The sequence below is a fragment of the Haliotis rufescens genome, unplaced genomic scaffold (genome assembly GCF_023055435.1).
Source record: "Haliotis rufescens isolate VD_foot unplaced genomic scaffold, xgHalRufe1.0.p SCAF_5, whole genome shotgun sequence".
Classification (NCBI taxonomy): domain Eukaryota; kingdom Metazoa; phylum Mollusca; class Gastropoda; order Lepetellida; family Haliotidae; genus Haliotis; species Haliotis rufescens.
The window spans coordinates 4927640-4953816 of NW_025964223.1; the positions used below are offsets into that span (position 1 = coordinate 4927640).

A 26177-nucleotide genomic window follows, 5' to 3' on the forward strand; every position below is an offset into this window, starting at 1 on the left:
CTCAGCCACACACCAGAAGTTCTCAGAACGTTAATATGTATCCATTTTCAGCATAAGCCGGGTCTGTATTTCTTTCCATTGCTAACATTACTGGGTGCAACTTGTATTTCAAGCGAATGACATTGCGGTAGCCGCCATTTTCTGCCGTTTGTAAAACAAAGGGGTGTCACTCAAAATGGAATGTTTGGGACGGACGACGTCACGACTCTCCACGTTGATAAAGTTCGCTTTCCAATAATTAAAGTTTGATGTTTAATGGATTGTTTTGTTATGAATTATGAATCAATATAAGGATTGCAGTTGTATTTGTTGACGTTCATCAGCTGATGAAGACAGTGCCTCACGTGCCTGTCTTCATCAGCTGATGAACGTCAATAAATACAACTTCAATCCTTGAATGTACGTTACAATAACAATAAAATAATAACACGTATAAGTATCGGACGCAATACAGCCCGATTTTGAAGAATGGTACATGTCTGAATGTAGTTGTCAGAAGGGAGATATAAGAACATGTAAAAGTGGCTTGTTCTTTGCACTGTACTCTCCAAAGTGTGGGGGAATGGTTCTCCCATTCGCCAAAATCGACGGATTTCGCTGTGCAGATCGAGTTGTGTCTACATCGACGATCGAAGGTTCGAATTTCCAATCTGCATGAATGAAAATTCCTGGATTATCAACACCATAATTGTGTACGGGGTTTCACCAAAGTGATAGACGTCTGTGACTGCATAGAGCTTTGCGCTCACACGCCGTGAAATCACCAAAGTACTGTTCACTTACGAGGCGCGTTCAATAAGTTTTGCAACTTCAATATAAGATCAAGTCGCAGTATATCTTTTGCACTTATTTTCAATATAATCTCCATTCACTTCAATACACTTATTCCATTTGTACTTCAAGATTTTAATACCACTTGGGACCCGGGTTCGATTCCCGACATAGGTACAATGTGTGAAGCCCATTTCTGGTGTCCCCCGCCGTGACATTGCTGGAATATTGCTAAAAGTGGCGTAAAACCATACACACTCACTTTAATACCACTTTTTTATAAAAAAACGCAGAATGGCCCTCTAACCACGCCTCTGTGGCAGCCTTTATGTCCTTGTCATCCTGGAAGCGTCTTCCACGTAGGGCAGATTTCATTTGTCAGTACAGGAAATAGTCACTAGGGTCAAAGTCTGGGCTGTTGGTTGGGTGATTAACTGCAGGGTCTGTAAGAAGCATTTTCATTTTGATCTTTTTCATGATAATACTCCGACCATTGAACAGTGTTATTATGGGAAGAAAGCCACAAACTGTTTGGAGTACCGGTGACTTTGTAATTGACCAATTTAGCCAATCAAATTGCAGGAATTACTATGAACACACACACACACACACACACACACACACACACACACACGCACACGCAAACGCACACAATTTATATATTACACTCTGAACGTAAATGGCCGATTAATGTTTTTAGTTTTAATTAAAACAGTTTTTCCAATGTGGGTAAACCTCAAACCTCAGCAACAAATTAAGTTGTCATCATTGGTGAAATGAAGCATGTCATGAAGTATCAGCTTCATCAGTCCACTGGTTTCTGAGGAGATGATGTTTACAGAGCAAAGAAATTCATTCTATGTGCATTTAGAATCATGCGTATCTGAGCAATTTTCAGAAATGCATGGTTCAGAAATGCACCACTTTCGAACGTTTTGAAAATGCCATAGCCACAGCAAAGATTGAATCATATACCTCGTTCGTCAACAGGAACACCATATTGCATTTATAGTAACGTTATCAACAGCGTCAGAGATCGTCTCCGTTGTGGACGCCCACTCATGACAACATCTCTGAATTCGAATCATAGATTTCCAACACAGGTTTCAAACAGCAACCCTCAATGCTCGTACCACACCAGTCCGTCGACATCTACGGATCTACGGCATCCGCTCCAGGCGCCCAGAGCAGACGGTCAGTCCCGATGGCAGAACGTCAATGTCGACGTCTCCATTTGTGCAGACAACACTTTTGGTGGACAGCACGTCAGAGGAGAAGGGCCATCCTCACTGATGAGTCACAATACCTTTGTCACCGTTCTGATGACTGCAGGCGTCGAGATTAACGTTACATGACGCCATATGTTCTTCAAGGCAAACGCGTTGCAGATAGTGGCGTTATGTTCGGCGATGGGTAACGACTCCAGGAAGGACTGTGTTTAGTGCGAATTTGGATGCTTGAAGATAGCCGAATGATATTTTGCAAATGGCTGATATGGCAATACCACATGTTGCTGGAATATCTGTCTGAGAACAATGGTAATGTGTTGCCCTGACCTGCAAGATTGCCTGATCGAACATGTCTGGGATGAAATGGAACCACGTTTGAAACGTCTCCCTGATCCTCAAACAACGTTTCAGGAACACGGACGTATCCTTTCTCAGGATGTGGAATGCCAATTCCAAGGTCGTTCTTCAACATTTAGTGGCCTCAATTACGCGAAGGTGTGAGGCCTGCATCAATGCTGCAGTGAACACACTGGCTACTGACTGTACGCTGGCCTCTGAATCACATCGTGTGACATATGCCATAAGGACTGCATATGGAGTGTTCCTTCAGTTCGTTCCATGTGGCATAATTCCATCCACAGCAAAAATGACCGATTATTTTTGTTTTTGTGATTGAACAATATCGTGTGGCTTTAGTTATTTTGCTGGTTATTGCTTATTTTCATTGACGCATTCATGTGTGATTACACCTCTGTTTTGCCTCCTGCGCCCAATGGAATGTGTTTCGGCTGATTTTCGAGTCTAACTTCTCTGGCGTTGACGTTTTCTATACAATTGGAAATTAGTTAAGCAACACCCGTATAATCTAAGAGTGAGCAACTTCAATGAACTAGTGCATGAAATGAGTAAAAGATTTCCACACCAAATACATTATTTAATGACGAGAAAGAGTTGAGGAGGAATGTAGCCAAGATTACCATGAGATAATGAGGGTTCTGAGGAATTCTGTCCCATTCTGTCCCATTTTTGGCCGCTGTGTTCGACAAATAGACCCACCTGTCTATACGCTCTGCTGCTTGACTGCTGCTTGACAAATGGGACAGAATTCCTCTGAATCAAATCCAGAGATTGACCCAAAGAACGAGGAGGCGTCTTGAAGCAGTTGTTCGGGTTCAGGGAGGTTGCACAAGATACTGATGGAAATTTTGGACTTACAGGACATTGTTCTTCAATTCCGTCAAAATTTGGACTTACAGGACATTGTTCTTCAATTCCGTGAACCAGAAGTGTGAATGGTACTGACAGTTTAATTAGTCTGTGCAACCAAAGTGACATTCATTTTTTTTGGATGAAATAAAGTCATTTTCCAAATCGGTAACATCTCCAAAACAAAACACATTATTTCATGGTAATCTTAGCTCTGTTCCTCCTCAACCCTTTTCACTAAATAATTTATTTGGTATGGAAATCCTTTGCACATCTCATGCACTAGTTCATTAAAGTTGCCCGGTCTGAGAACATACGGGTGTTGCTTAACTTATTTCCATGTGCATGTCATGAATAACTTATTGTTTGTGTTCACGCCTGGGTACAATATTTATGGCCGGATAATGTTATTTTCATAAGGTTATTTCTTGAAATGTCAAGGTCGGTCCCTTGGTATAATAGTTAAACGATTTATCTAAGAAGGAAAACGGGTCACGGCAAAATATATATGCAAGCAATTGTAGATAAGATTCGGCTCTATATGATAGTCAGTGCTGCCTTTGTGTCGTCCCCACATAATGCTTCTGCTTCTCTTCTTCATTCCCCTAGTGGCGGGGGATTACCCCTTTAGAAATATCTCTCTACCCTGGGTAGACAGAGTCAATGACCTCGTAGGTCGTCTCACCCTCGACGAGATCATACTACAAATGTCACGTGGGGGTGAAGGCGCTCAAGCTGGGCCCGCCCCTGCTATACCCCGCCTGGGTATCAAACCATATTCCTGGGATACCGAGTGTCTCCGAGGGGACGTTGGGGCGGGAGACGCAACCTCCTTTCCCCAGGCCATAGGACTTGGAGCCTCATTTAGGTAAGACCACAGGACAAACACATACACAAGTACTCTTTTCTGCATATGGTTGCACGATGTAAGTTAGGGAATAATGAAAAAAATGATAATCTCACCACAATGATAAAATCAGTCGTTTCTTCTTTTTTTCTTTCCCTTTTTGCGGGGGGAGTATTCAGGTACGCACATGCTGTGATATATATGAAAAAACTCATTTAGTCGTCACGCCTGAATAACTGCACGTTAAAGTTTTTCTGTTTCAAATATAATTGTCACAATTGAATGTATCCGTATCTCCTTAAATGTGTAACGAACAGTAAAATACTTGACAAAACTGGGACATGTAACAATAAACTTTTCTCAAGACTTTGTGACAAGAAGGATGGCTATCCCTTTATTTTCGAGCAGTATTCCATCAGACCCAGCCAATGTCATAGGACTCCGCTCAAAAGTTGCTTGATGTGGGTTATACAGCACTCAAGGAGTATTTTTTCATGTTGTTTAACGCTGCACTCAGCAATATTTCACACCATATGACGGCGGTCTGTAAATAATCGAGTCTGGACCAGACAATCCAGTGATTGACATCATGAGCATCGAACCACGCAATTGGGATACGATGACGTGCATCAACCAAGTCAGCGAGCCTGACAAAACCCAGCTCATCTTGTAAATCCCTTTCTCGACTTGTACCATGTTTTTTTCCGTGTTTGTTAAGGTGAATAATTGACTTGCCTTTGCGTGTGTTCGTGACGGAAGCCACGGATTGGTCAGTGTGTGCACACGTTTTTTTGCGAACAACTGGTATATAAACACATGATTATGATATAGTCGGAATTTACAATGGGCTTTATATGATTACGGACATTTTCTTTTATTACCTGTATTTGTACAATATGACTCACGTACTATTAATATATGACAATAACACCATTCTACGTTATCAATTATTGCCATGATATTGAAATGAAAACCGGTTTCGCTTCCTGCAGCCCTGATCTGATATTCCGGGTAGCCCAGGCCACGGGTGAGGAGGTGAGGGCCAAGTATAACAACTACACGAGATACGGGACATATGGCGACCGCAAGGGTATCAGCTGTTTCAGTCCAGTCATTAACATCGCGAGAGACCCGAGGTGGGGCAGGAATCAGGTGAGAGACACTGGAGGGGGCAGGAATCAGGTGTGAAACGCCAAAGGGGAAGCGAAAACATCAGCGAGTATCCAAACCGTCACAGAAACTAGACCATGGACTACCTACAATCAAGCTCGTATACCTGTTGTCTTTTTTTAAACCTGGGCAGAGACTAGGTCAAAAGACATATTGCGAGATCCCATGAATAATGTCAGAGACAGTTTTTAACATTTATTCAACACTTATCTTTGAGGTTATGTTCTATAACGCTTTGCCTAGAGTCAATGCAACGAATGTATAATTTCATATTATATTTGCAAATGTAATTACTGACCGTTCTGTAAAATATATATTTAATCATATGTTTGTTCTTTTAAAGTAACACCATCTGTGTGACGTATATACTTATACTCTATTGATACTTAGTTTTTGTGGGTAGGGAACTCATGAAAAATACATGGTCTGAATATATAATTCACCATGAACTTTGTTTTCAATTACATTAATATTAAATGCCAATGCTAATGGAAAGTCCAATGATCCCCAAAGCAACTATACAATATATGGTAATGAAGCGACAAAACCCTTTCCATATCCAACAGAAATCTCTGCATGATGCAGAGTCGACTAAACGATTCAAATCATGTGTTCATGAATCACTATCGAAAAGTAATAATACCAGTAAGGCATATGTAAATGTTTTCATAAGCTACGTTTGCCTCTAATATATCTATAGAGTACTAGTTCTTTTCATGTATGGAGCCATCTTTCTCAAAGAAGATTCACGCAGGGACTTGAAAACCATGAAATAAACGATTATGCTTCAATGTCTGCCATTAAAACACATTGTTTCAAGGTGTTTTCCTGGTATCATCTGTAATAACTTTAAGTCTTTCTTGAATATAAGACTTCTTTATTCTTTAGTGTTAACATTTTTTTCTTTTCTTCACATTCTTTTCTTTTCTTTTCACATAAATGTGTTTCTTTTCTGACGTACTGTTGGGGCGGTCGGGTAGCCTTATGGTTAAAGCGTTCGCCCGTCACTCCGAAGACCCGGGTTCGATTCCCGACATAGGTACAATGTGTGAAGCCCATTTCTGCTGGAATATTGCTGAACACGGCGTAAAACCATGCTCACTCGCTCACTTAATTACTGTTATTTTCAGATTGACTGAAATACAAAATAAATAAACAATAATTACTATTTTGATCAAATGATACATTAATGCAAATAATTATAGTGACATATGCATTATAAATGAATTAACCTAATAAAATTTACTACTTTTAGTGACATGATATACCATGCAAATGTAAACAGAAAAAGTTAACAAACGCTGAAATACACTTTATAACTAAATTATTGCTCTAAAACATTTAAACACATGTAGATAATGATAAAATATTATATATAACACAATTCAGCAAACTCACCATTGTTCTTAGACTTAGAAAAAAATCTAATTTCTGAGGCCACCTGGTAAATATTATATGACTCAAAGCAGTTATGGTCTTTGGCATATTAAAATGAGTAAACATAAATTTGGAATGGAAAAGAAATGAAATATGAAGTAATACTTGCCAAAAACGAAATATGATTTACATTTTTAATACTTTGATAACAAAACAAAAAGAAATATGATTTTGAAATAAAAACCTAACAATTTTGACCCTTACATCATCATTATTTGATAGTTATTCATAAACATATGCTCATGAAATCGTCGGAAAATCGTGCAGTCGACTCTACTTGTGACTGGGATTTCTTGTCTCTAATATAAGTATCTAATCTCCAGACAAAATACCAGGCCTCCCCCACAGAATATCAAATGGTCGGTCCCTAAATATAAGCAATAAAACCCTTTCCACAATCATTAATCACAATCCCTGCCAAAAGCATTGCACGACTTCCACTTGATCAGAGGCATGGGGTTATGAACCAGTGGAACAACATATTTGATATAACATCATCTTACCTCATTGTTTTATAACAGCGGTCTTATAACACCAAATTAATCCGAGTGTCGACCCCTGGCCTAAAGTGCATTGTGTAGAGCTACCCTTGAACGTTAAAACTAGTAAGCAAACGATAACACCCAGGCTGTAGTCTTATAATTCCAGGATATGGTATTGGGTGACAGCAGTTCATTTACATAATATCATTACAAAACTGCGTCACCTTGTCAATGCACGGGACACTCGCATTTTTGCATCCATTTCACGCTTGCATCAATATAATGACGTAGAGACACATAGTGTGCATGTGAGAAGTGATGAGGCTCAGTTTGCATAAATTTGTAGTCATGTACACTTTCCTCTGATTATTAGGACATATGAACAGGGACAAACACTGGGGCATGTGAATAGTTAAAAGCTGTAGCTGGGTGTCACAAAATTGTAGAACAGGTTTTCAATAACCGATTCTTGTCGTAAGAGGCGACTAACGGGATCCGGTGGTCAGGCTCGCTGACCTTGTTAATGCATGTCATCGTATTCCAATTGCGTAGATCATGATGTCAATCACTGGGTTGTCAGGTTCAGACTTGTTTATTTACATACTGCATTCATATAGCTGGACGTTTGCTTAGGACAGCCTTTAACAACTAACAAATAAACACACAATCTAGAAATTTCCACTCAGTGCCATCACAACATAGAATATTCTCCATGTTTCTATAACTCTTTATCACAGTCCACGGTGATCCGGGGGTTTACACATCACACCAGCTTCTAAATATAGTAACTTCCTCACAACTGCTCACATGAAATAGTACTACATTCCTGACAACTAATCTCTGTCCAAACACAATGCAATGAGCTTCTATCGAACCTTAACAGAAACAATGTTATACGGTTAACGTTCCAATCATTGTTTAAGAATAACATTTACTGCCATATACCAGGATTGATAAAGGTAAAATAAAGGCAAAAGAACATATGAATTGACAGTCACAATTTTATTCATAACCATAGGGGATAAATACCTAATCGTGAATCCACTTTAAAAAGAAAACAGGGAGAACCTGTCCTCCGCAGATACATCAGAAGCATGTCATGAGATTCCATCCATATCATGTCAGTCGAGACTAATCATAAACACTTTTATGCACAGGTAGAAATAGACGTGATTAATGTTTCTGCACAGGAAACGTATGGAGAGGATCCATACCTGTCAGGAGTCTTTGCTTCAAATTTCGTGAAGGGTCTCCAAGGAAGCGATCCCCGCTACGTCAGAGCCAACGCCGGCTGCAAGCACTTCGATGTCTATGGTGGTCCTGAAAATATACCAGTTTCGCGGTTCAGTTTTGATGCAAAGGTAACGTGAGTTCAAGGTCAGGAATGAGAACAATGTACGTTGAACTGTTAATAAAATACACTGACAAATAATTTGTTTTTCTGAGTATACATGAACATGTTTTCCTCGTTTTGTCCGGGCATTATTTTGATTGTTTCAGAGGTCATTTTCTGTCATTTTCTTTGGCCTAAACGTACATTGGCCGATATCACAGAACCGGGAATTTCCCACAGAATTGAAAACATTGAAGAGTATTTTGTGTCACATATTGCGATTTGTACTCGACTTCAAAGTGAGGGTAGAAGAGGAGGGACATACGTGTCCCTGTGGCATCCAAGGGGTAATGCGAATATGTACATAAGTGTTTTAATGAAAACTTGAGAGTAAACAGAAGCATTAATGTATTGTCCAGCATAACCGATCATCACGATCGTGGTAAGAAGGGGAGAGAATAGAAAATTGTTCCATGCGGGGAATCCCCATGAAAAGTAGTTCCGGTCAAAAATCTTGTAAACGTCAAAAGGTGAAATTTATGCACACTATGTAACCGTCACTTTTGAAGTTTTTTGAAAAATCTCTTAAACTTCAAAATAAGAATTTATAGATTGGGTTATATCTGATGAAGGGTCTCCTGCCTGACGTTGGTAGTCCAATAACATTATTCATATAATCTTAGAATATAATTATTCATTGCTTCATGCAAAATGCACATGTTGTTAAAAGGTGTCTGAGGCCGACTGGCACACAACGTTCCTCCCAGCATTCCGCTTCTGTGTCATGGCCGGCACCTACAGTATCATGTGCAGCTTCAATAGGTGAGTAATATAACATTAAAGAGAGCACAGAAACAAGAAGTATGTTTCAACATTTGCTTTCAGTCTATGTTTAGCAAATATGCAGGCGCGCCCATGCATCATTTTCAGGTATCTGGGTTGAATGCCTTTCATCATGCTCTCAACTTCTTGTTCAGATTATATATAAACCCAACTTTTATTCAACTAATGATATTTTTGTTACATGTGTTAAGATGATTCTGTCAAGGCAAGGTCCCTTATAGTCTGAGAATTCAGAAACTGGCTGCTCAACGTGCAGTGAAGCTCCATTGCTGCTTCTGAATCCGGACATTGTTATGATCTGTCTTCAGCAGGAAGTAATGACACAGTATCATAAATGCTGTAGGTCGGCATATTGTGACTGAATAATATGCTAACTTCACACATTCTTTCAGGCTCTCTAGTGTTTGCAGCTGTCCATACGTATATTTTTCAAGTGCTGAGAGGAGAGGATGAATATGATGATGAGGCAGTTATTTTGAAGGCAGCTGTTGAATTTGTAGCTGGATACATTTCACAGTATGTTTTTTGTGTCGATTCAACCTCCATGGAATTGGCATATGCACACAGTTTGGTCTTTGTCCAAATGGACAATCCTTATCAAAGGAAACGCGGAAAAATGGTCTTCATCTTGGACACTGATTCAAATACTCCCCAGATAGTAACACACTATTTCATTGACTTCTAGGCCACCTGGTATCATCAAATAAAGTGATATTATCGTGTTGACATTTGATTCATTCAATTTTTAAGAATCAACGGAGTTCCAGCATGTGCCAACCAGAAGCTCCTGACGGATATTCTGAGAACCGAATGGGGTTTCAAAGGTTATGTGGTCAGTGACGAAGGCGCTGTTGAAATCATAGCGAATCAACACTACTTCAATAACACTGTCGACGCTGCTGCATCCTGTGTGAAGGCTGGCTTGAACCTCGAATTGACCTATCACGACGATCATCCAGTTTTCTTTGCAATTGGTAAGTGGTATCGGTGTTGAAAACACAATTGTCTTCCGAACATAATGTGTATTTTCTTGATTGTTACAGGAAAAGCACGCTTCATGTCCATTTTATTCAACATCAAGTGGTATTTTGTACATTGAGCAACAAACGTGATAACAAAATGATGGGAAATGAATGTTTGCTAAGGTGGGTTGTAGTTTTTGGCGCCACAGCTTTTGAGCCCATGACCATCGTTAAATCATGCAATCTGATGCATATAGAAATAAATATTAAATGTCAGTAGATTATGATATACATGTATATAACCTTTATATGTTGATAAGAGTTGAAGTAGCATCAGATATCACAAGGCACAGACAGTTGTTACAATGTAAAACCTAACCTGTTGCCAGTCGAAAGTATCCAATTACAATGGTACTGAGTAATTACACCTCAGTGTGAATTATCTACCCGTCTGGAGACAGTGTTTACCAACAGAGCTGAGGTTGCTTTGTTTAGTGTATCTCACCGAACCCTATTGCCCGTACGTGCGAACCTAAGCATATGTTGTTCTCCAAAATAAGAAAATAAAAAGTGGAGATCATTAACTTGACCTGTGAAGATGCGGGTTTGAATTTGGCTTCAGCAACAGAAGTGAGTAAGTGTGTGAGTATGGTTTAACGCCGCTTTTAGCAATATTCGGCTTTACATATTGTGAAGTCGAACCTGGGTCTTCGGAGGGACGAGTGAACGCTTTAACCAAGAGGCTTCCCGACCGCCCTTCAGCAACCAAAGAGTGTCTTAAGAGGTGACTGACGGGATCAGGTGATCAGGTTCGCTGTCTTGGTTGATGCATCTCATCGAATCTCGATTGTATAGATTCATGCTCATGTTTTTAATCTCAGGTGTGTCTGATCCAGATTCTTTTACTTATAGACTGCTGTCATATAGCTGGAATATATCTGAGTGTGGTGTTAAACAATATCCAAACAAATATTATACATTATTCTGCACATTGATCCAAACAATCGTTTATTACCAAAACAGACACATTGTTGCAAACATCAAGGCTTGCATGGACACAACATGTATTTCAGATGATGCTGTGAAACAAGGCAAGCTGACAGAAGACGAGGTCAGGACCAGAGTTATGGAGCTTTTCAATGTCAGAATGAGGCTTGGAGAGTTCGACCCACCGGAAATGAATCAATACACAAAGCTAAACATGTCGGTAGTTCAGGGTGAGGCTCACAGGAACCTGTCTGTTGAGGCAGCAATGAAGACATTTGTGTTGCTGAAAAACCAAAATGTCCTTCCCTTAAATCCATCAAGCTACAAAAATGTGTCGGTAGGTACATGCGTTAGGAAAAGCGTACAACTCACAACACAAACATCAATGCCACAGAATAATATGTGTCCAATATCTGATGAAGCAGATAGCACGTAACCGGCAAAACTGAGATGAAAATGGTGTGAATGGGTCCTTACAGTCAGTCATGATACAGCTGTTCGCCATATCCTGTCGTATTTTTACACTTTGGAAAACATGCCAAGATTGCAGTTTGCAGATGATGATACATTTTGATACTGGCAGGGTCCAAGTACATAACAACAAATCCTTGTTGAACAGGTTGTCGGACCAATGGCCAACAATACATATCAACTGTTCGGAGATTATGCTCCCACCATGAACCTCGAATACACCACCAACCCATTACAAGGCATAAAGTATCTCTGGTCTACAGTGAGGTATGGGGCAGGCTGCACGGACAACAACTGCACTCAGTATAACTCCCAGGAAGTCCAGACAGTAGCAACTGGCTCTGATCTCATTTTCGCTTGTCTGGGAACAGGTGGGCTTATGTAATGTTCGGAAAACCTTTATTGCTAGGTAACCTTTTTTATAACTCTTCGCTATAGTTGACTTTAATCATCTCGAGTTGAGTTTAGTTTAAACAGTGACAATAAAATAAGAACTAAGTACGTTTTCAAAAGTCAACGTTTTCAAGGTGTAACATTTTGCCTGTTGTTCTGGCACACCAAGATTTATATTAATTGTGTTTCCTGTCACTGGTGTATAACGTTAAGTTGACACAATGTTCTGAATCATAAACAAAAGTTTAAAAGGTTTTGCTCGATTTTACAGAACATTATATTGCCACATTTTGTTTTAATATCAAACACTTATTTAATGTATTTACTCAGAAAATAGTCCTCTCTACCCTGGTCAGATTCGGAATTAGTTGGAGCTTCAAACATGGTTTATTCTATTGTAAACTGGATAAAACGTTGTAATCGATGCTCCATGATATTCCATTCAGGTCAGGAATTAGAATCTGAAGGCAACGACAGGGCCAACCTGGACCTCCCAGGGCTACAGCTGCAGCTGCTGCAGGATGCTGTCACTTTCGGTCAGGGTAGGTGGAGGCAGGACATGTCAGTCGAAACTGAGACATGTAGGATATCACTGAATGTCATGTTATAATCAGTGTTATTTCTCTGTACCTCTACTGCAATATCAGCTACCATTACTCCCACGATATTCACTTTCACAATCTACTGCCGCCAGGATTGGGTATCATTACCTCTTTCCAACCAGCTTCTGGTTACAAGGTCACCTTTCTTCTGTTCAATGGTGGGTTCCTCAACATCACGTTGGCTGCTGCAAGTCCAAACATCTAATTTATCATGAAGCTATTTTGCCAAGACACACGCAACAATGGAGGCATCGTAAAGGGAACAAAATAGAAAAATCAGCCGCCAAAGTATGTTAACACAGTGGAAGAAATATACTTGTCAAAGTTACAATGTTATACTATTTATCTACTTTTTCCAGCATCTGGTGCCAAGGTCATCCTCCTTCTATTCAACGCAGGGCCGCTCAACATTACATGGGCTGTTGAGAGTCCCAATGTTCAGGTTATCATGGAACTATTTTTCCCAGCACAAGCAACAGGCGAGGCACTGCGGCGAGTACTATTGGCGGAGGGGCCGAACTCAGTTCCTGCCGGGAGACTTCCAGTTACATGGCCATTGTATATCAATTCCGTATGTTGACAAAACCATGTATGGTTACACTATTTTCGATTGCTTAAATGTATGAATGGTGGGCGGTATCGGTAGATCATGACTAAGTATTTCGTGATACAGTTGGTGGTTGATACGATTTTGGACCGCGGGTAAAGAGTTTAATACTGCCAGGATCAAACATACTTGAATCATACACATGAAGAGTAATATGTTTTAAAGAACAAACTTTAATGCAGTGACTGTCAAACATGCATGGACATCGCAGTCATCTTATTTCACTTTAACCGAACATGTCGTCCTGAACTACATGCAGTTGTGCTATCTGAGTACATTTTTTCACAAGTTGCCTCAGATGACGGACTACTCAATGAACGGACGCACTTACCGGTACGCCACGTATCCAGTTCTCTTCCCCTTCGGCTACGGTCTGTCCTACACCAGCTTCTCCTACGACCTTTTGGAGTGTCCCACTCAGGTGACGGCCGGGGACAACATCACTTGTTCTGTCTCACTAACCAATCGAGGGTCTTTTGATGCCGATGAGGTATGTAGTTATGAAAGTAGACACCTTCACCCTTAAACCCCTGATGGCATGCTTCTTACATAGTAGGCACGATAGTCAACACGACTCTTGACCTGTTAGACTACTTCATTACCAGGATGCGAGTCTTCATAGTAGTGTGAACAATAAGCAACCCTTCTGCACAGCAAAGAAGGAGAGTGAGATCAATACATTTATCACACAGAAGGTTTGCTAAAGTGCCACAGTGCTACTCTGAGTGAGTGAGTGAGTGAGTGAGTTGGGTTTAACGCCGCTTTTAACAGTATTCCAATTATATCACGGCGTGTCAGCTTAATGTGGGAGGAAAGCCCGAAGTGATGCAGGTCTTAGACGTTTACCACTTCGGTGAAACCCACGAGCACGGATATGGTGATGACAAACCTAGAAACATAATCGGGGCGAACCGGGATTCGAACCCACAATCATAGGTTTCTGGCGTGCCCAAGGGACGCAACTCTGCACAGCGAATCGCGGCGCCTTAGACGACTGGGCCACCCGTGCCCCCCTGTATTATGAAGAACTTGGTACCATGAACCAATAAATATGCAAAAGAGTTCACTTAGCAGGAACTATAGTCAGAGGTCCTATACATGGATGCAATAACCACTTGCTGAAAAACGAAATATTTCGTTACACTCGTTTGATTTCCTGAAAAACGAATAACGAAGCATTTCATCTTTCGTTGACTTTCAAACGTCCCGAATAACCATGAACAAACTATTTCATCATTCGTCTTTCAAATATCATTGATCGATGACGATTTACACGTATGTATACCAGTCTCCCAAAATGGAGAAAGGTGTATATATTCACTTAACAACCCATCCGGCAATAATTTGTTGCAATATGGAGAACATCTCAGCAATGTTTTCCTTCTTGAATAATATACAACCTATCTAATAATGAGAAAAGTTTGTTTGTCTGACAATATTGGGAACGTCACCTCAGAAACTATCTCATGGTAAACATTTTGAGAGACGAATAACTGTCAGTTAAAAGCCTTTCCCAGTCCTGAATGACGAAAAATATACAATGAACTATCTTCTTCTTGTCATAAATTAGGTGGTTCGAGCAGGCGTTGTAGTATTCCTGGGTGATTTCTAGTTTCTAAGTGAATGAAAATGCAGCTTGAACCTAATACAGCCTTTGAGGCTTACCCTAAAAAAATATTCGTAATATTATATCAAGACAGATTGTTAAGGAAATATGTCTGTACGTATGGGAAGAGAATTTCTTACTTCAGGTCATCCAGGTGTATATATCCTGGGCTATGGTCCCTGTGGCGGTTCCACAGCTTCAGCTGGTGGCCTTCAACAGGGTGTTTGCACCGCGGGGAGTACAGACTCACTGGAACTTCACCATCTCGGCAGAAGCCATGGCAGTGTGGACTGACGAGGATGGATGGATTGTTGAGCCAAGTGAGCTTCTTCCAGTTTGTAATTGATTATGATTCATAACAAATTAGATACCTAATGTTGTTTAACACACTAACACTGATATCGCACAAGGTCAGTAAATAATCGAATCTAGATTTATAAGTTAATAACAGGATCAAGGATGCGCTTTGCCATGGAAAGATGTCACAAAGTCATCTCTACTCGCTTGTTTCGATAAATACCCATTCGCTTCCGTGGCTTCTTTTTGGAGGTAAGGTCACCATCGTCACCTATCTTATCACAAACGCAGCATATAGTTTCTCTTATCCTTTCAGAGACATTTGAGTTTATAAATTGTGTTGTGGCATTCATACTGGACACAAACGAAGCTGTGGCAGTAAAAGAGTCCTGTATATTTATCTAAATAGAATGGGATTCCCTCCCACATCAAGCTGGCACGCCGTGATATAACTGAAATAGTGTCCAAAAACGGCAATAAACTCATCTCGTTCACTCACCCTTCATGTTGCAGGAAACAAGAAAGTGATGCCTTGATAAGGCAGTAGGTTAAGACAATTTTGTCCACATCATTCAACCTCTTTATATAGTCATGTGTTTCCAATTTCAAAATATCCATCCAACGGGGACGTCATGATACAACTATTTTTCATTGTTCGTTTCAGCTGTCGTGTCATTATGGGTAGGAGGTCAGCAGCCCAACGCCAAACCAGCTATCGAATCTAATGTCATTTCAGTACGATTCACGATTAATGGACAAAAAGTTCTTGGCCCATATTGAGTAAAGCTCCTTCTTGACTGTCTTTTTTATTTCGTTTTAGTTACTTATCATACGTATAGTGGCGAGCATGCGTGATTGAGACAGATCGGCGTTTCTGTTTGTGGGCAAGCTTTGTGAATATTATTACAATACACAAAGTTTGACGTTATGCAGATCATACAAACATAAAATAGGTGTATCGATTGACATTTGGCGAGCAAGAACAGGAACTTTCACCCAAACCAGTGGTGTGAAACAGATAGGCTTTGGTTTGGTTTCTTGTTTAACGCCGCACCCAGCAATATTCCAGCTATATGACAGCGGTTTGCAAACTCTTGCCTTACTCCCAATCTTCAAAATGGACGCCATTGATTGCCCTGTCTTACCGCATGGTAATCTGTACAACGTTATTGCTAACTATATGGTCTTCAGGTCTTACGGTTACATAATGATTGAAGTGTATTTATCTCACATTGATTCCGCCACCATCCGTCTGTGATGCTTTTGAAACTTTTTGTGTCAGCAAAGTGTCTTGATCTGTCCTTTGTTTACAACGACAACAGGAGCCACAGCCTCAGCCACATTTTCGGAAGGACATGTGATGATGTATTTGTACGAACTACTCAACTATAAACTGGCAAACCAATAGCAGTCAGAAGTTTAACTCTATATGCAAAATCATCTTGCGATACCTTTTCTTCACTCCACATCAATGACAACTTGAACTTGAGCCAGGTGTGTCTAAAATGTGTTGTGCAGATGTAGTAGTATGTAATTATGTATATATCATCAAGTGTATTTTAAGGTCAGCTCTTCTTTTAATACCTAAATCTTAGTCCTTGTTCAACCTCCCAATCTAACCTGCTTCACTATTGCAATAGCACAGTCACTCTTGCGCTTGCCTTCTCTATTGTTTCTCTGGTCTCTGTTGTCTAGCCCCAGCCCCTAACTTTCAGTGACAGGTCAGTTTGGTCAGTTAGAATTTACACTTGTATTTGACTCTGGAAACAAGTTCAGTTCATCGGTGAAACAATTCAGTCAACTGTCACAGGTTAGTTTGTGTTTAAATTGTTTAGTTTTGTGTTCTTATTTAGTGCTTTGATATAATAAGGGTTTTCTAAGGTGCATATGTATGTTTTCTTAACTTATTTTAATAGTACTTATATTATTAGGTGTGATAAATATATATCATATCTGTCATCGTATTCAGGTAAATGTAGTTATAGTTGATAAATAGCTTCAATATGTTTATTATAGCCAATCTTAAATAGCATTTTCATGTTGATATACTACTTAACTTATTGATATAATGAATACATATATTAGTAGCTATTTACCTTTAAACTGAGGTTCTGCACCTAACTGCACATATATATGTTCAGGTGTATTCCGGTAAATCAAATGATGTATATGATGTTGTGACATCATAGGGCACAGTGCCATACACTTGGTCAGGACTATTATATTTCATATGTATTAATGTTCATATGTACTGAAATGGTGAGTTATGTATTGATGTATTGATCACCACTCTCCCGTTATTAATAAGATATGTTTGTCAATATATTATATGACAAATGTTCATAATATTTAGAGCAAAAAACTAATTACGACTGATCATAGCAATGTACATGTATGTGATCATATAAAATTCTAATATTTGTTTATAAGATAATGTAATATTGTATTTGTATGTGTAGGGATTGTGCGTATTTTAACTCTGTGTATTTATTTTCACAGTGCCTCTTTTCATTTAATTCTACTGAATTAAACAACTGTCATCTATAAATCAACCTGCGTTTGTGGATTCATTCACCAAAACCACTCCGGTTACACAGATACTGTTATTATGTTCTGGAATAGAACCTGGTCCTGAGACAGTGGAGCTAAACAAGGACGGTCAACGCCAATAGGTTTGACAGATATTGATCTGACTGCTGTCTGAAATAAAGTTGGTTTATACTAAAGTTGATAAAGTTCAGATTGATTTGTCGTCCAAATTATCAATGATGACTGCAACACTGACTTCACTTGCAACAACGGTTACTGATTTGAACTCAAAATGTGGTCATATGGAGACAAAATACACCCCTGAGAAAAGAAATGGAAACACTCACTACGAAACTGGACTACCTTGAAAATCCAAGTCGACGAAACAATCACGGTGTACCGAAAGTTCAACAGAACGAAACCTGGAAAGATTGTGAAGATTGTGTGCGAGAAAGTCTGAAAACACTATGGAAATTGATACTGAAGAGGTTATTGAAAGAGCTCATCGTGTTAACTGGGGTAAATCAATTACCGTCAAATTCCTTGATTTTAATGTAGAATCAGCTGTACTTGGCAAAACAAAACTCCTGAAAGACACTGGCTATTCGGTATCCGAGGACTTTTCCTATGCTGTCTGGCAGATACACAAACACCTCAAAGTGATGATGGATGAGGCTAGAGAACGTGGTGAGAGGTGTCGATTGCGATTTCATAATCTTTTATTTAAAAATGAGAAAACTATTACATATGATCTGGAAAGAAACTCCCTTGTACAGCTCGCGAAAACACAACCGGGTGCACATGGGCTGACCGAGAGGCGGGAAGACGACTCACTGCACGATACTTCTGGGAGCTTAGAGGATGGCCGGGTTCCGCATGGATGTCTTTCGTTCATGTCATGGAATGTGCAAGGTTTGCGGAATAAACTTAGCAACTCTAGCTTTGTCATTTTTTTGCGAAAAATATGATAGAAAATAGAAAATTGTTTAAAGGAAACTTAGAAAGTTCGTTTCAACAGTACTCAGTGTATTTGAACAAGCATGAGTACAACAATAGAGGCGTCGTGGCTATCATAGTGGGAGAAATTAACCAATGTGAGAAAACACGTGAACACTTTATTTAGTGACTATATGTTTTGTTAATCATACAGAGGTTATTCAATATGGGTGTCACAACGTCCACATTGAAAATCCGATTCAGACCTCGTGAATGAAATAACATGTCATTATTGGTGAGATGAAGCATGTGAAGTTTCCACTTCATTGGTCCTGTGGTTTCCAGAGAGATGATTTTTACAGAGAGGATAGTCAGTGCTGTCTTTGTGTCGTCCCCACATTATGCTTCTGCTTCTCGTCTTCGTTCCCCTTGTGTTGGGGGATTACCCCTTTAGAAATATCACTCTACACTGGGAGGACAGAGTCAACGATCTCATAGGTCGTGTCATCCTGGACGAGATCATACCATAAATGTGGGGGTGAAGGCTCTAACGCTGGGCCCGCCCCTGCTATACCCCGCCTTGGTATCAAACCATATTCCTGGGATAAAGAGTGTCTCTGGGGGACGTTGGTGCTGGAGACGCAACCTCCATCCCCCAAACATCATTGTCTGAAACAACTGAAACTATTCGCATCGCATGGATTTGTAACGTTTTGTGAAATGCCTGCAAAACTGGTCAATTTTGCAATATACTTTGCTCAAGACTGTATGTCAAGATAGATGACTCCGGTGCCTATATTTCACAACTCTTGAGGTACAATCGAACCAGCTCTTTCTACGAAGAGAGTTTTTAAAAGTTATTTGACAAAGGTTTCAGCATTCAATGACTCAGTAAAGCCTTTCATAAGGTTTGTGGAAGACATCTATAGACTTGACACACCAGTGACAAAAAATATGTCCGATGCAAATCCCTATTTTGACATGTACCATGTGTTCAGGTAAACAACTGATTGTTAGGGATGCCACTGGTGGGCCAAGGAACGCTCAATCGTTTGCGAACACCTGGTATCATCATTTTTTATAGTAATTAATAAACACATGCTAATGATATAGTCGCGATCGTTCAGTAGGCTTCTTAAGATTATGGAAATGTGTTTTTCCGCTTTTATTACCTGTATGAGTACAACATGACGCAGGTAGAATTGAAATTTATTGTTCAATATTACCATTCTTCACTGTGTTTGATTGTCGTGATATCACCAATGAATATTATTGCTTTTACAGTAAATATACATCTGTACTTACCTCGATTTCGTAGAAATAGACGTGATTAACGTTTCTGCACAGGAATCATATGGAGAGGATCCACACCTGACAGGAGTCTTTGCTTCAAATTTCGTGAAGGGTCTCCATGGAAGCGATCCCCGCTACGTCAGAGCCAACGCCGGCTGCAAGCACTTCAATGTCCATGGTGGCCCAAAGAACATACCGGTTTCGCGGTTCAGTTTTGATGCGAAGGTACATTGAGATCAAAGACGGGTACGAGAACACGCTGCCCAAGAACAGTAAATGAAAGTTTACATATAGCTGCTTCACAAGAACAGTAAATGAAAGTTTACATATAGCTGCTTCACAAGAACAGTAAATGAAAGTTTACATTTAACTGCTACCCAAGAACAATAAATGTAAGTTCACAACAGTTACAAATAAGTGACATTCCCGAAAATTCATACCTTTTGTTTTTTCTGACACTGAGTAGGGGCGGTCGGGTAGCCTAGTGGTTAGCCGACATGGGTACAATGTGTGAATCCCATTTCTGGTGTCCCCCGCCGTGATATTGCTGGAATATTGCTAAAAGCGGCGTAAAACCTCACTCACTCACTCACTCACTCACTCTGACACTGAGTACACATGAACATGTTTCATCGTTTTGTCCCGGTATAATGGTATATTCAGGCACATAGATCGGGGTATATCTGATAAAGGGTCTCCTCGCATGACCTTGGTAGTCCAATACTAACATTCATGTTGTCTTAGAATAGATGCCAAATGCATATGTTGTTAAAAGGTGACTGAGACAGACTAGCAAACAACGTTCCTCCAAGCATTCCGCTTCTGTGTCCTGGACGGTACCTACAGTAATATGTGCAGCTTCAATAGGCGAGTAACTGCATTAAAGCTAGCATAGGAACGATTCTGTTTAAACAATGTTATTGTATGGCTTTTAGCAACAAATCCGCACCGCCACTTCTCTCCCTCTATCACTCAAGCAAAACGTCCTTCTATAAAATAGCGTGACAATAATATATTTTTATACGTGGAATCAAATGTCTTACATATTTTCCACAGACCTTGTCATAGATCTTGTCATAAATCTCATGATCTGATATATACACTTGCACATATATGTTTTAATCCTTTCAAATGTTGATGAGGAGTGGCTATTACATCCCTGCTGTTATTGCTATAAAAAAGCACCATAACTTCACTATGACTTTCTCGAAATGATGACTTCTTTGAGTCTGAAGCTTTGCAAATATTCAGGGACGCCAATGCAACATTTTCAGCTCTCCGGGTGGAATGCCTAGAAATGCTACATGTCTTCCGTCGTGATCTCAAATTCTTGTTCAGATTATAAATAAAACCAACTATTTTACAACTAATGATATCATTGTTGCTTGTGTTAAGTAGATTATAGGCGATTCTCTGGTGGCAACGTCCCTTTTCTCTGAGATTTCAGAAACAATGCTGCTCAGCGTGTGGAGATCCTTGGCTGCTTCTGAATCCGGACTTTGTTATGATTTATATTCAGTCGTCAGCAAAACGAAATGAGACAGTATCATAAGAGCTGCACTGACTCAATGGCAGCTGTTAAATCTGGAAATATTGTAGCTGGATACAGTTTTGTAACTCAAGGTATGGTGTCATTTTATGTATGAAGCGCGAAGAAATGATAATTACAAGTCTTCATCTTGGACACTGTGGTCCTTGTAACTATAGTCCCCCCTGTGTGCACTCACACCCATGCAAATACTCCCCAGACAGTAACACATTATTCATTTAAATCACAGGCTAGCTACTGTCATCATCAAATAAAGTGACATTATCATGTTGACATTTGATTTGATATCTAACACTTATTTACATGTATTTACTCCGAAAACCTGGTCAGATTAAGAATAAGTTGGAGCTTCGAATATTATTTATTCCATTTTAAACTGGATCAAAAGTTGTTACCGATGCTCCATGATATTCCATTCAGGTCAGGAATTAGAATTTGAAGGCAACGACAAGGCCATCCTGGACCTCCCAGGGCTACAGCTGCAGCTGCTGCAGGATGCTGTCATCTTCGGCTAGGGGAGGTGGAGGCAGGTCACGTCAGCGAAACTGGGACATGCGGTATATCACTGAAAGTCATAACATGATCAGTGTTATTTCTCTGTAATAATTGCTACGGCAATAATATCAACTACCATTACTCACACTACGTTCGCTTTTATGAATCAACTGCCGCCGTTACAAGGTATCATTACGTCTCTCGAACCTGCTTCTGGTTCCAAGGTCTTCACCCTTCGTCTGTTAAATGGTTGGCCCCTCAATATCACATTGCCTGCTATCCAAACGTCGAATTTATCATGAAGCTTTTTCCCCCAAACACACGCAACAGTCGAGGCCATGCAACGAGTAGTTTTGCCGGAGGGACCAAAATATAAAAAAACTGCCAATCCCCTGGCCAATATTTTAACACCGTGGGAGAAATATGCAATAAGTTACAATGATATTCTATTTATTTACTCCTTTCAACATCTGGTGCCAAGGTCATCCTCCTTCTATTCAACGCGGGGCCGCTCAACATTACATTGGCTGTTGTCCCAATCTTCAGGTTATCATGGAACTATTTTTACCAACACAAGCAACAGGCGAGGCACTGCGGCGAGTACTATTGACGGAGTGACCGAACTCAGTTCCTGCCGGGAGACTTCCGGTTACTTGGCCATTGTATATCAATTCCGTAGGTTAACATGTATAACTCAAAACAATGAATGGTTACATTGTTGTCGATTGTTTAAATGTATGAATGGCGGGCGCTATCGGTAGAACATGACATGCTTACCCTTCACACAACATCTGCTGTAATCACTGATCACTCATCCATTAACATATATAGTGTTCACCACTATTACGCCCAATGGAATCTGTTTCACAGTTAATCGAGAGCTGAATATATTATTCTGAGCGGTCTCATTTTTCAATATTTATTTAAAATTTAACCATATTATTCTTTGGCCAAGAGGAAAGCTGAAATTATTTCTTTTGCTTTAAAAATATACTGTATACTCCATAACCTAGCGCTGTAACGTATTTCATGATACAGTTGGTGTTTAGTACGATTTGGGACTGCGCGTAAATAGTTAAATGCTGCCAAGATAAACATATAAATATGAATTGTAATATGTTTCAATAACAAACTTTAATGGAGTAATAGTCAAACATGCATGGACATCGAAGTCATCTTATGTCATCGCACATGTTGTCCTGAACTACATGTAGTTGTGCTTTCTGAGTACATTTGAGTACATCTGAGTGACAAGTTGCCTCAGATGACGGACTACTCAATGAACGGACGCACAGACCGGTACGCCACGTATCCAGTTCTCTTCCCCTTCGGCTACGGTCTGTCCTACACCAGCTTCTCCTACGACCTTTTGGAGTGTCCCACTCAGGTGACGGCCGGGGACAACATCACTTGTCCTGTCTCACTAACCAATCGAGGGGCTTTTGATGATGATGAGGCATGTAGTTATGAAAGTAAACATCTTCATCATTCAGCCTCTGACAACATGTTTCTTACACACTAGGCGCGACAGTCAACGCAACTCTTGACCTGTTAGACTACTTCATGACCAAGGCTGCGATCTTCATAGCACGTAATAGTAGTGTGACCAATTATATCTGTCAGCTAAAAGCCTCTCCCACACCTGGATGACGGATAATGGACTCATTTATTTGTTTTACGAATCTTGAAGGTCGAATAACACACAACGAACTTATTTTTAGTTGTAGTAGATCAGGCCGTTCGCTCACGCATTGCATTCCTAGGCGATTTCTATTTTCTAAGTGAATGGAAATACCGTTTGAACCAAGTGAGCTTCTTTCTGTTTGTTATTAATTGTGATTAACAAATAAGAAGCTAATGTTGTTTTACTCAGTAAAACAGATTTAATGACAGGATTTAAAAACAGGATAAAGGATGCGCTCCGTCATGGAAAGATGTCACAAATCCATCTACCCTCGGTTGTTTCGATATATACCATAGACCCATTCACCGCCACAGCATCGTTTTGGAAGTTCGGTCACCATCGCCACCTCTCTCATCACAAAAGTAGCACAGGCTTCCCCTCAACGTGTTATAACTGAAATACTGTCCAAAACGGCGTTCAACGCATCCTATTCACTCACTCCTCGTGTGTTCAGGAAACAAGGAAGGGTGCCTTGATATGGCAGTAGGTTTAGACAATTTTGTCCACATATTTCAACCTTCTGATTCAATCATGTGTTTCTAATATGTCCTAAGAAACGTTCTGATATGATGTTCTTTACACAAAATCTTCAAAACCTTAAAACAATAACCAGGTTCAAAATCTCCATCTAAATTTGACGTTATGATACACCTTTATTTCGTTGTTCTTCTCAGCTCTCATGTCATTGTGGGTTGGAGGTCAGCAGCCTCACGTCAAACCAGCTACCGAATCTAATGTCATTTCAGCCCGATTCACGATTATTGGACTAAACGTTCTTGGTCATTATTGAGCAAAGCTCCTTTTTTGCTGTCTTTTTTTCATTTCGTTTTAGTTACTGATCATACGTGATTCTGATAGCAGTGTATAAGATACTTCAATGTGATAACCGGTAATGACTAATTTCAGCCGATGAGAGCGATTATGATTGCGACCTGTATATGATAAGTCCAGGGAACTAGTGGTTGATAGCATGAGCAACGAACATGATCTTCTATTTGTTCTTTTGACGTATATTTGATACTATGCATCTAGCTTTGATTGCTGCTATTTCATTTGTCTATGCCGTTTTCTGTTATAGTTATTGCTTTGGTAAATAAAAGCTAAGTCTTTATCGTTACAACAAACTAAAGATAAGTCTCCGGTAAACTGAGCTTGCTATATATCGTATTTAATACATGCGCCCATGAAGAAATGGACTGACCATTTGATATTCTTTTGGTGCAGGGTAGGGGATATTATATGGGCACTTGACATTTTTTAGCTTCAGAATCAGATATATATTTAATCAAAACCATGGGCTAATTTTTTTAATTTCACAACATTATTTTGTGTAGTCGACATTATTTGTCTATTTTCTCAACATATTTTCCCAGACCTTCCAATTTCAAACGATCGCTTGTTCAATTTGTCTACATGACGCCACATTGTGTGGCAAACATAGACATGCGGTTATAAAGCATATAAATCAAAACAAACATACGAACCAAAAATAATATCTTGTCGAAGGATTTACGTACTTATTGAATGTCACAAACAACTAACATCACAACTACTGGTAGCCTATTCGCTCGTCACACCGAAGGCGGTTGTTTGGTTCCCCACATGGGTGCACTGAAGCCTATTAAGTAATGTCATCCGTTTTGAAATTGCTGGAATATTTCTATGCAGCAAAGTGAGAGCTAACTGACTATCACTTATCATTGTAGGATTCGCAACAGCGAGATACGGTACCTTGTTTCAAGGGATCACACATGACACTACAGCATAAATAGTTTGTATTGCAGTACCTGCTTTCAAACCAGTTCCTCGCGGAGAGCAGCAATTACCGGTGTCAAATTCCAAAGCTTTGTTTGTTTGGTTTCTTGTTTAATTCCGCACTCAACAATATTGAAGCTACATGACGGCGGTCAGTAAATAATCGATTCTGGACCAGAAAAAATCTAGTGATGATCATCGATCTGCGCACTCAACCAAACCTGCGCCAGCGAACCTTGCCAGCCCGTTAGTGGCCTCTCACAACAGGCATGGGCTGCTGAATATCAATTATTCTTACCTGGATTTTCACGTGTTTAAATACCATACATATCCTTGCGAGCATCAATTAATACATAGGTTAACTCAATCCTGTGCGTGACATCATGAACATCTATCAACGCAATTAAGATACGATGACATGCAACAGCCAAGTCATCGAGCCTGACCACACGATCCCGTTAGGGGTCTCTTTCGACGGTTGCTGAAGACCAATTCGAACCCGAAATCTTTACGGGACGAGAAACCAGTTGATGTCATGGGGGACGTGTTTGGTGTCATGAAATTCCACAATGTCCTCCACTACAAAATGACTAAGTTCTAACCCGGATCTTTACGGGTTCAAATCCCAAGGAAAACAGGAAACGACACCATACATATCCATGTACACATCTATAAATAAATAGGTCACCTCTA

At 39.9% G+C, this 26177-nt stretch overlaps 1 protein-coding gene across 1 annotated transcript; it reads left to right on the top strand.

The window, feature by feature from the left end:
• The first annotated feature begins 3747 nt into the window (after positions 1-3747).
• On the top strand, positions 3748-16045 carry LOC124133572 (probable beta-D-xylosidase 2). Its single transcript, XM_048384443.1, has 12 exons — positions 3748-4074; positions 5046-5205; positions 8333-8503; positions 9206-9297; positions 10069-10292; positions 11354-11604; positions 11887-12109; positions 12578-12673; positions 13093-13304; positions 13630-13830; positions 15092-15266; positions 15908-16045. Exons 1-12 carry the CDS (start codon positions 3785-3787, stop codon positions 16021-16023), a joined length of 2211 nt encoding a protein of 736 aa, XP_048240400.1. The 5' UTR covers positions 3748-3784; the 3' UTR covers positions 16024-16045.
• The last annotated feature ends 10132 nt before the right edge of the window (positions 16046-26177 follow it).